This window comes from Medicago truncatula, chromosome 4 (assembly GCF_003473485.1).
Source record: "Medicago truncatula cultivar Jemalong A17 chromosome 4, MtrunA17r5.0-ANR, whole genome shotgun sequence".
Classification (NCBI taxonomy): domain Eukaryota; kingdom Viridiplantae; phylum Streptophyta; class Magnoliopsida; order Fabales; family Fabaceae; genus Medicago; species Medicago truncatula.
In genome coordinates this window covers 48595093-48607071 of record NC_053045.1, presented here as the reverse complement: position 1 = coordinate 48607071, position 11979 = coordinate 48595093, and the positions used below count along the sequence as shown (strand labels likewise).

Below are 11979 nucleotides of genomic sequence, written 5' to 3'. Positions count from 1 at the left end.
GTTTGATTTTTTTGTTAAATTAAAAATATTTAAAATTTCAATAATTGCTTATGTAATGTCATATCCAAACACTTTAATTTATGTAAATACTTTTTAGTGTACATATCCAAACATAAATAACTTATTAAGTATAAAAGCTTATGATATAAGCTCTAATGTTATAAGCTCTAATATTATAAGCATTTATATAAACTGGTTATCCAAACGGACCAAGTTGTGAATTAACAGGAGGGAGTACTAAGTTGTGAATAAACCCCCAGTCCAAAACCAAATTACTCCAAATCCCTAACATAATCAATCCCCTCTTCCACATTCCATCACTCTAGTCTAATGGGATAAGGTTACAAAACACATACCAACTTCTTCTTGCTTGATTACACTTTCATTCATAGTTCACACTCCACTCTCCTTCTCCTTCTTCAATGGCCACATCTCTTTCTTCTTCCATCCACATCTCATTCCTTGACACCAAAACAACACGAACAAGGTTCAAATTCCCTCCTACTACTACTACCCTAAAATCTCACAGAAGGTTTCTCATCTCTTCTTCCAAATCCATTCCAGATTCTGAAACCACCCCACCAAACAACAACAACAACAAAAAAAACTCATCTTTATCCGACCAACTTGCTTCTCTTGCAAATACAACGTTATCCACTGTCCCAGAAAACCAACCAAAAGTTTTGTCAAAGCCAAAACCCACATGGGTCAATCCCACTAAGACTAAGCGTCCTGTTTTGTCTCACCAGAGACATAAACGTTCTTCTGTTTCGTATAATCCACAGTTAAGAGAGTTTCAACGGTTTGCTCAGAGATTGAACAACTGTGATGTCTCTTCTTCTGATGAAGAATTTATGGTTTGTTTGGAAGAAATTCCGAGTTCGCTTACGAGGGGAAATGCTCTATTGGTGCTCAATAGTTTGAGGCCATGGCAGAAGACACATATGTTTTTCAATTGGATTAAGACCCAGAATTTGCTTCCTATGGAAACTATATTCTATAATGTTACAATGAAGTCTTTGAGGTTTGGGAGACAGTTTGGGATTATAGAAGAGCTTGCACACCAGATGATTGATGGTGGGGTTGAATTGGATAACATTACATATTCTACAATCATATCTTGTGCTAAGAAATGTAATCTTTTTGATAAAGCTGTGTATTGGTTTGAGAGGATGTACAAGACTGGATTGATGCCGGATGAGGTAACTTTCTCAGCTATTTTAGATGTTTATGCTAGGTTAGGTAAGGTTGAAGAAGTTGTCAATTTGTTTGAGAGAGGGAGAGCAACCGGGTGGAAGCCTGATCCAATCACGTTTTCCGTGTTGGGGAAGATGTTTGGGGAGGCTGGGGATTATGATGGGATTAGATATGTTTTGCAGGAGATGAAATCTTTAGGGGTGCAACCTAATTTAGTTGTGTATAATACCTTGTTGGAAGCAATGGGAAAGGCGGGGAAGCCGGGGTTTGCGAGGAGTTTGTTTGAGGAAATGATTGACTCAGGGATTGCCCCAAATGAGAAGACTCTAACGGCGGTTATTAAGATATATGGAAAGGCAAGGTGGTCTAAAGATGCTTTGGAATTGTGGAAAAGGATGAAGGAGAATGGTTGGCCTATGGATTTTATATTGTATAATACATTGTTGAATATGTGTGCAGATGTTGGATTAATTGAAGAAGCTGAAACTTTGTTTAGGGATATGAAACAATCTGAGCATTGCAAGCCAGATAGTTGGAGTTACACTGCTATGCTAAACATATATGGGAGTGAAGGAGCTGTGGATAAGGCAATGAAATTGTTTGAAGAGATGTCTAAGTTTGGTATTGAACTCAATGTGATGGGGTGCACTTGTTTGATTCAGTGCTTGGGAAAGGCCATGGAAATTGATGATCTGGTCAAAGTTTTTGACATTTCAGTTGAGAGAGGAGTTAAGCCAGATGATAGGCTTTGTGGTTGTTTGCTATCTGTCGTGTCTCTTTCTCAAGGTAGCAAGGATCAAGAAAAAGTCCTTGCTTGTTTGCAACGAGCTAACCCAAAATTGGTTGCCTTCATTCAACTAATTGTAGACGAGGAAACTAGTTTTGAGACTGTCAAAGAAGAGTTTAAGGCTATCATGAGTAATGCAGTGGTTGAGGTGAGAAGACCCTTCTGTAACTGCCTGATTGACATATGTAGAAACAAAGATCTCGTAGAGAGAGCCCACGAGTTGCTCTACCTAGGGACTTTATATGGATTCTACCCAAGTTTGCACAACAAAACACAATATGAATGGTGTTTAGATGTTCGAACATTGTCAGTTGGGGCAGCTCTAACTGCACTTGAAGAGTGGATGACTACACTCACCAAAATTGTTAAGCGGGAGGAGGCATTACCAGACTTATTTCTAGCACAAACAGGTACCGGTGCTCATAAGTTTGCACAAGGACTCAATATTTCTTTTGCATCTCATTTGAGAAAGTTGGCTGCTCCATTTAGACAAAGTGAAGATAAAGTTGGTTGTTTTATTGCAACAAAAGAGGATTTAATCTCTTGGGTGCAGTCAAACTCTCCATCGGCATCTATTGCAACATAAGATTGTGGAAAAGTTCAATCACCTTTTTTGTTATGATTAATACATATCAGTGATATTTGATAGTCTATTTTATCACTTGAAATGTCAAGATCTGGGTAGTTGAAGACATAGAAGATGGGATATACTATTTTCTTCATTTATTAGAATGTAACATACCCTAAAATTTTGCATTGCTTTTTGTTCTCTCTTTATTTTGTCTCGCATGTTTCAAGGATTTTTTGGTAGATTGCATCTTTCAAGTTTTGGTAGAGGTCTGGATGCTTGAAAGATTTCAACATGAAAATAGTTGGGTGTTTAATGATGTAACAGTAACAAACTGCTGTGCTTATTTTGCGCCATTAGTCAATCTCACTGTCTCAATGTTGTATATTAGTACAGTTTAAGTTGTTGTTGACATTACAAAAGGTGAAATCTTCAATAGAATTGTATTTCATATTTGCCTCCACATTACCTTTTGTTGTTGCATTGCAGGTTCTTATTTAGATAGATAAAAGAGTAGTTTTCCAGTTAATATATTGTATGAAGTGTTGTATATGATGCACTTTTGCACTTTCTGTAGCTAACTGTATATCAAATGGTTGGTTATAAACATGAATGTTTGAACTGGAGTCAAAGTCTCCTTGTTTAGAGAAAAGCTGACGATAGCTTTAAATTTTGATTCATTTAGGAGATTCTCTCAGGTAAAACAAGTGATGTACTTTGACATTGTGAACCAGAGGTTTTGCCTACTGACATTATGCAATGTGATTTATTTTTCTAGAGGTGTGCAGCAAACTGAAATTATGTTTACGAATTTCAATGAATAACTCATAACTTTAGTCTCACTCAATTTAATGTCCGCAATGCTTAGAACAGACTTGGCTCTGTATACTAGTTAGTAAAGTGAGGAAATAAAAAAGTTGATGTTGTGACGGTCCATGCTTTATTATTCATGTTCATATAATATTAATTAGTGATTTATTTATCAATAGTTGATATTGCTGCCTTACTCTTTAAGTGAATTGATCACTTTTAGAAAAGTTTTGTCTGCTTATAACCACATGTTGTTTTATGTTTAGAGAAGGGATCTAAATTGGATGATTTGTTTTCATGTTCATGTTTTCTATGTAAATTTCCATAATTTGTCATTCATGTTCGTATAACATCAACCAATGATTTATTTATCAATAGTTATTACTTGCTCTCTAAATGTGATCTAAAGTGAATTGATCACTTTAAAAAAGTTGTCCTCTTGTAACCATATGTTTCTCTGTGTTATTATTTCAACATGTTTATTTATAGAAGGGGTTTGACTTGGATGATTACTGTATATCAAAATAGATTTGTACTCTAAAGTGTGTTTAAAATTATAACAATATATAGTTTCTTTTCTAATAGAATTGATAAATATAGTTTCTTTTTTGAAGGAATGATAAGAATATATAGTTGAAATATCGACTAATGGTTATAATTATGTTGTATTTAAATAAATAGCGACAAATTTGACATGTATATATTACTATAAAATCTAGTTGTATTTAACAAAGACAAGCAGTATTTATTTGCCTCGTAACATAATACACAGAATTAGATGATAATAAGGTCTTACATCTAGATGATAATAAGCTCCAAACTCCTATTTAAGCTCCAAACCTATTCAGGCTCTGTTTAGTAAAAAAAAGTTATAAGTTAGCTGATAGTTGAAAAACTAGCTTATAGCTGATGACTGATAGCTGATAGTTTGTAGTTGAAAAACTTGCTTATTAAAAATAATGTGTTTGGTAAAATTAACTATTGAAGTGGCTGATAAGTATAAAATGACATAAAAATACATGTATGTTTTTGCTCTTCGTATAAATTATGTTTATAATTTTTTTCCCCTTACAATGCTATATGTGATATATGATTTCAAATTATATATTTGTTTAATTAACTTCATTATCGTATTTTTTTTAGGAGATAATCGTATCTTTTTAGTTTACAATTTTTATGGAAAATTATATATTTTTCTTTAAACTAGCACTAATAAATATGATATATGTGTGCAATATAAAGAACAACATACTTTATACTCCCAATTTGTAAAAATAAAAATAAAAAACTGGTTTATAGATTGAACGGAGAGATGAGATGAACCCTACGTAAAAGAAAAGATATAAGAAGAGACATTGGGAAAACGTGGGCGGTTTTTTCTTGCTAGTGGATAGGTTTTTTCTTTTATAAATAAAAAATAATAAAATAAAACTAAAGGTTAAAAATGGTAAAATGTATAAAAAGTTACAAGCTACAAGCTAAAAAGCTACTTGAAATAGCTTCTCAAGAAAAGTTATAAGATCGTGAAAAAAGCTTATTACCAAACACATCATGTTTTCATCCAATAAGCTTATAAGCTAGTCCAACAAGCTTATAAGCTAACTTTTTTGTGTTACCAAACACAACCTTAAGCAAATTGTTAAGACAAAAATGATCTCAATTCCCATACCAAGATGGGGCATCTGCTTTCCTGTGTATGTATTAATTTAGTAAGAAGTACTTGTTTGTCTTGCCATTTAAAAAGGACAATGGCAAGACAGGTACTACTACTAACAATCAATGTGTGGTTCAGTTATGTTTTAGTGTAAAAAGGGTCCATTTCATTGTGCAAATTTTAGTTTGATTCGATTTTTCATCTTTCAAGTTTAGAATCATGTTAATTTGCTGAGTCAATATCCACTCCATTTTGAATCTCCCAAGTCTAATTTGATATGGTGGAAATCCACCCCCGGCTACAGATTGTCATATTTCTGACTAAGAACAGCTCCAGTTAAATCGGTACACTTGTATCCCCACCAATATACACCAACATTTTACTTGGCTCAGCCAAAGGAGCCAAAGGAAGAAAAAAAATTAAAAAATAGAAAGGACCTTCGCTGTGCAAAATTTCTATCATTTTTCATCTCTATAATAACTGCAAAAAAGATGGACGGGTGCGGAAATGGTGAACGGAAAAAGAAACAGTTTAAAAGACTGCACTTCCTTTTCCACGCCTAAAGAAAATTTCCATAAGCCTGTCTGCGATGTCCAAGGAAGAGTTGTAACAGTTGCCTCTTGCCATTAAAATCTGAGATTCCTAGGAGTTAACTTTTTTGTTGCAACACCAGGAAAATATCCAGATCCATGAAAAATGGATCAGCTGTGAAGCTATGACATCATCTTTAGGGCAATCCCAGGTGGAAAAATTGTTGTCACATGTATAAAGCCAACAGAAAGTTGAACGCCTCACAGATATTTCCCTGACGATTTCCAGATTCTTCCTTCAAGGGATATCACCATAACAGTAACATCATCATGATACTTCCTCCGATCTCCTTGTGGGATATCCAGCAATTCATGAAAATCCATTCCTGCAACAATTGAGTCTGTTATATCACCACTCTTACTTAATTCTCTAATTGAATTCTATAGACACAGTAATTGACAGCCTAAAACATTATCTATAAATGAAATGAGAACAACGTTTTGCTTGAACGATTTTCTTCACTATCCCCATCCTAAGACAATGAAAAGTTAGAAACATTATAAAACATGTTCTCCAAAATTTACAAAAACCAAACAAACCCATGAATATAAATGCAGACGAACTCAGGCAAAATGAAAAGTGAAAAACATTATAAAATATTTTTTCACCAATTAAAATAACCAAACAAACCAATGGATACAAATGCAGACAAACACAACAACCATTCCAAATTAACACTGTCACCTCAGCAAAACTCTAGAATCAAAGGACAACACATACAAAAAAGAAAACAAGGGTGGGTTTTGCAATAATCAAGAAATCGACTTTATACAACCCAGATTTAAAAAATAATCTAGAAATCCTATGAAGTGATAGAAATTTTAAGAAAGAGTTAAATATACAAATATGTGAGAACTGTCTTTTAAAGAAACGAACTGATATAGTAGCTAATACTCAGATGCTACAAATAATCAAAGCGCTGGACCAGAAGCTCAAGGGAATGGAAAACACAGACTTGTAAAATACTATCTAATTCTAAAAAAGACAACATAATTCTTTGAAGCTCTGAGGTACACATTTTAATAGAAAAAAAGGCCACAGGGACAAGAGCTTCGCCAGCAGTTTATTCTTTCACCTTGCGATCTTCGTATAAACAAACACATCCAAAATTTAACAATCCAAAATTTGGCACAATAATACAGAGCAGGAAAAATGCTTTTAATTCATTTATAAAGAAAAATCTAATTAATATTCCATCCACCTGTACCATTCAACAAATTGTGTATGTCTAACAAAACTGTAAAACAAAAGATACAAAAGGTGAGAAGATCCAATTTACCAGCTTTCTTGGCTGCACGGAGGAGCAGCTCTTCAATTAAATGTTGGGCAGGATCTCCGTCTGGAAACTTTTCCATGAAGCTCTCAACTTGAGAAACAACTTCTTCATTGTTTAGATATTGATACAAACCATCAGATGAGAGGATCAGGAACTGATCCCTTGGGCATAATCTATGGTGACGTACTGAAGGGAAGCAGGATATGTATGGGGCAGTTCCAATAAATTCATTACGAAACATTTCCAGTACGGCATCATTCAACTTCGGCTACAGAAAAATTAATATATTCCAACATGTTAGACAAGATTTGTGTAAAATTAAAATATGTAATAAATTGACAGTGTGTAGCTTATATCTATTCAGTTCATCGTATATTATTACTTGTTACAACATCTAAAGAATAATTTCATATGATTATGAAGTCATATGACAGGTTTTTCAATTTCCCTCTTTCAATTCTGACAGAGAATGCAAAAGAGGTTTAGACATTGTGACAGATATTTCTATTTGTTATAATAAGTACTAACTAATATTTTTAACATGAATATCTTCCGTATGAAACTCAATATTAGAAAACACAAAATGTTCATGAACAATAAGATTTACAGAGCTGTGAACATAAATAGTTAAATAAATAACATCAATGTATCTATTTGTTCACCGCTTATCACATTTTCTTAAATAACCGTTTATTTGCATATAGGCACTTAGTGTGTGTACAATGCAGCTGTCAATCCCGGACGGCTGCATGTAGTGGCCAACCCCAAAACCGACAGAGGTATAGCACATTGCGGGATGACCACTCTTCTAATATATATAATAAATATACAAGTAATTATTTTACTATTAATTTAGTGTTGATTTATATTACAATTTTTATTTTGCTATTCAATTATACTAAATAATACTACTATACAACAACAACCAAGCCTTAACACACTAAGTGGGAATACTAAATAATACTATATTATATTTATTTGATTAGGTTACTCTGTTATTTTATTATTTGTTTATTATTAACTACTATTCATTTCTGTGGGGATACTAAATAATAATATATTATATTTATTTGATTAGGTTACTTTAACATTTTACTATTTGTTTATTATTAACTACTATTCATTTTCGTAAAAGCCTAAGGTACTCAAAGGCTCAACTTTTTTTATGATTCCTTTTAAAGTTGTATTTTTCTGTAGGTTGGGCCTTAGCAGTCCAGATGAACTCTTTTTCCTTAACCTAGTAGACCTAACAGAAGTGGTATGTAAGACATTGGGCCGCACACAACTAGTACTTGCACAGCTGCAAAGATTGCAGGAATAGAGAGGCAGTGGGTGTGGGTTTCTGTTCTGAGATTAAGACAGAAGCTTCAAGCCTGAAAACGCAGATTTTGTGGTCTCTCTTTGTGGCCAGAAAACTCAAATTTGGTCGGACATCATGACAGAGTCCTTTCTATTTTGATTTTACATTCCTTTTCTCTGGTTTGGCACAGAAGCGTTGCAGCACACGCAATCTGTTTAGCGTGGTGACACCTGCCGCTCCAGCTGCAGCACTATATTGCGATGTAGGGAGCTTTGCTGCAGTCACCACCCGCTCTGTGTCGCTCTGTCGTGATAGCAGTGGCGCCGCTATTAGACCAGGTGCAAGTTTTATTCAAATTAAAACAAAATGTTTCAGTGGCACTAAGCAAGATGAGTAATAAACCTTATTTCCATCAAACAGATAATCAACACAAACTCGGAATTATTATCCCGCAGTGCATGAAGTCATGAACAACACTACTATAGAAATCGGTATGTTATTTCTATCTGAAGGAAGGAGAGAAAGGTTCGGAAGCATGTTGTTTAAAATTTATAAATTTAGTAAAAGAAAGAGCATAGCATCAATAAATAATCTATTTTCAAATATACCCGTTTCAAAGATCCTGCCCCAAATGCTCTGGTGACCTTAAGACGACCTTTAACTCTATCGTTGACTATGCAACGGGGATCATCAGGATGCTCATTTTTAATTCTAATGATTTCCTGCAAAAAAATAAGAATAAATAAGCTGCATTTTTTAGACATCTGAAATAAGCAGTTCACAACATGACAGGAGAAAAATAAAATATGATTGATAACCATAACTACAGAAACTTAAAAGTGCAACTTCTGAGACTCGTTTGTTTGAGAACAAAATCATTGAAGCTAATTACTAACCTGTTGAATGTATCGCTACAAATTACTCCATCTCAATACTGTATATTCCAAAATCATAAATTTCATCTGTAGCTTAGTATAAAGTAGTATGCTGGATAAATTAAATGAAAGTAACGATAGCTTCCCTCCTAGGAATACAATGCACTTAGCAAAAAGTATACAATGGCATGCATATACCAACTCAATTATGGACACACATAGAATGACATGCACACACAAACTCAAGAAGTTAAACCAGGCTACAATTGAAATGATGAGGAAACTTTGTCATGTATCTAAAAACTAAAATTGACAAAAGTGAAGTAAGAAAGCATTTCAGTTCACAAAAAGGGCTACAAATTCAAAATTAAGCTTACTTCTTTAATGCTGGTGCTGTGGTCAGTAGACAGCTGCAATGCCGCCAACCTCATTTCTTGAGCAGAACCCTCATTGCCGACCTTGATTGTGGTTTCAGTTTGAGTTCCATCTAAAGCAAAGGACTCTTCAACTATGCTCTCACTGCTGGAACCAACACGAACATCTCCCTTGCTTGCAGATTCCACATTGGAAGTACCCTGATCCTCCTTGGGCTCATAATGTGCTACAATTGCACGACTATCCCCAACATTCATAACATACACATCCTCATCCCTCATCAAAACAACCAACAGACATGAACCCATCAAAGCAAGTTCAGGATTTGTATCCAGAAGCTTTTCCGTCATATCCAAATACGCAAGTTCTGTCGCTTCAAGCGCCCGCGACATTGCATTCAAAACCAAATCATGATCCACCGGACCCAATTTCTGCCTCCTCCCACCACCACTACCAGTGTCAGAAGCAGAGGGTTTGTTTTCCACCTCAGACTTTTCTTCTTTCTCTTCCTGATTCCCCAAATTCCACGGTAACAACTTCCTACCATTGCCCTCCTTATGTTTTGGCAAACCATCACCCTCCTTATGCTTTGACAAACCGTTCTTCAGTCTGGACAGCAACAGCCACCGTCTACTACCTGCCGAACCTGCATTGGCATTGGTAACACTGAGTGCATCGTCAACTGAAAACGCAAACCTATCCGACCCAGAAAGATCAAGTCCATCTTCAGGATCTTCCGCCAAAAATTCCCACAACCTACGCCGTTTACTCTCCGTTCCCACAGCCGGTCCAATTTCAGTCTGTTGTACCATATTCACCAAACCAGAACCTGAATTTTCTCCCTCCTTTTCCACCTCAACAGGGTTATGACTCTCCATTGGTTCATCAAGTTCCCAAAACAAACCCTGAAGCTCATTATGAACATTACGGTACATATGCCCCATCAAAAACTCCGGCGCATCCGGTCCATTAAAACCGTCATAAATCCCAACAAACAACCACCCCTGCTCCTCCGAAACCACCACATGAACCCGATCCTCCCCAGCCTTCCCTAACGCCCACTGCACATTAGTCTCATTTTTCACCTCCACTGCCTTCTCTTTTGCCGGAACCTCCTTCCTCCCAACAAAATTCAACACCGGCACCACCCAAGGCCGCTTCTTCTCCGACGACACCTTCCGTTGAAATGCCTTCCTAAACCCCGACACACCTTTCTTCCTTCCATACATCCCCCCTAACGGCGCCGAGAATGGAACATCTCTCCCGCCGCCTACACCACCGGAATCCCCACCGGCGCCGGCGTTAATCGGCCCGGAGTGCGCACTCTCAATCGGACCAGAGAGAAAATAACCACTCCCTTCATAAACCTCACCACCTCTCGGAACAGGTTGAAGCGGAAGTGCACTAAACGACGACGTACTTTCAAAGCCATTTACAATATTACCCTTACCGGTGACAAAATCGCCACCACAACCTCCTCCGACGGTGGCGGAAGATTCTTCTTCCAACTGAATAACCGCTTTCGGAACAGAACTATTAGCACTAACAGAAGCACCAGAAATAGCTTTAAAAGCAGTTTCACGAAAATCGGGTCGGGTTCTAAGAACCGATTCATGAGTTGGTGAAAACCGAAGAGAAGTAGATTCCGGTGAGAGAAAGCGATCGGAGTGAGTCGGAGAAAGAAACCTGGCCGAAGATCTAACGTAACAGAAAGAATGACCTAGGGTTTCATCTAACGGTTCATCAGTGAAAATAGTAACGTCTTGGTTCTCGGTTTTTTTGTTCCGGTGTTGAACCGGTTCGAAACAAGAACACAACCTGGAAACTCCAGCTCCCATCACATTAGGGATGTAGTAATTTTGTTTTCCGGTTCAGATGAACCCAACCGCCTAAGTCCAATCCGAAAGGGACTAAGGGGAGGGAAGGAGGGAAGAAGAGTGAAGTAAAGGGTCAACAAAAGAAATTTAAAAAGAAGAAAGAAAAAAAAAAGTAAAAAAAGGAAAAGAGATGTAGAGAGAGAGAGAGAGTGAGTGAGTGAGAGGAAAGTGAGGAGAAGAGAGAAGAAAAAGCAAAGGGAGAGTGTGTTTGTTTGTTTTTTTCTTTAACTTTATTAATTTTTGTTTGTTTTTTGACTTGTGAGTTTTGAGATGAGATGTGATGTGTGAGAGAGAGTTGAAAAATTGTTGGTGTGTTTGTCTGTATTGAAATTGAAGTTGTTGGGTTGGGTTGGGTTGGGTTGGGTGTGTGATGAAATGAGTTGACGGTTATGTCTGGAAATGCGGTGGTTGTTTATATATAAGCTGTATTGACACGTAGGATTCCACCTCATCCTTGCCTGTGTTTCTTTTGACTTTTTTTATTACACTTTTTAATGTCATTAATCTTTGCTGTAATTAATTATTGATTGATTCATATACTACTTAAATCAATAATCATACACCTGGTTTTCAATACCAGATGTGGTTTTCTTTACAATTTTCTCCCTCCCTTTCAATTATGAATTGCAATACCAAGAAATTATCGGTAAATATTAATTAGTGTTATAA

The 11979-nt window shown here is 36.1% G+C and overlaps 2 protein-coding genes across 2 annotated transcripts; one reads left to right on the top strand and one right to left on the bottom strand.

The window, feature by feature from the left end:
- The first annotated feature begins 280 nt into the window (after positions 1 to 280).
- LOC11409834 (pentatricopeptide repeat-containing protein At5g46580, chloroplastic) lies at positions 281 to 3015 on the top strand. Its single transcript, XM_003608589.4, has one exon. The coding sequence runs from the start codon at positions 423 to 425 to the stop codon at positions 2568 to 2570; it is 2148 nt and encodes a 715-aa protein (XP_003608637.1). The 5' UTR covers positions 281 to 422; the 3' UTR covers positions 2571 to 3015.
- Positions 3016 to 5262: 2247 nt separating this feature from the next.
- LOC11415473 (protein phosphatase 2C 29) lies at positions 5263 to 11470 on the bottom strand. The gene is made up of 4 exons (XM_003608588.4): positions 9436 to 11470; positions 8792 to 8905; positions 6887 to 7151; positions 5263 to 5932 (listed from the first exon to the last, which is right to left on the bottom strand). Exons 1-4 carry the CDS (start codon positions 11269 to 11271, stop codon positions 5808 to 5810), a joined length of 2340 nt encoding a protein of 779 aa, XP_003608636.2. The 5' UTR covers positions 11272 to 11470; the 3' UTR covers positions 5263 to 5807.
- Between the last annotated feature and the right edge of the window lie 509 nt (positions 11471 to 11979).

Coding starts and splice junctions, on each gene's coding strand:
- LOC11409834 (XM_003608589.4), top strand. CDS start 423: ATGGCCACATCTCTTTCTTCTTCCATCCACATCTCATTCCTTGACACC.
- LOC11415473 (XM_003608588.4), bottom strand. CDS start 11,271: ATGGGAGCTGGAGTTTCCAGGTTGTGTTCTTGTTTCGAACCGGTTCAA. Junction 7,152..8,791: donor GGGCAGGATCTTTGAAACGG/GTATATTTGAAA, acceptor ATTTTTCTGTAG/CCGAAGTTGAATGATGCCGT. Junction 5,933..6,886: donor CCGTGCAGCCAAGAAAGCTG/GTAAATTGGATC, acceptor CAATTGTTGCAG/GAATGGATTTTCATGAATTG.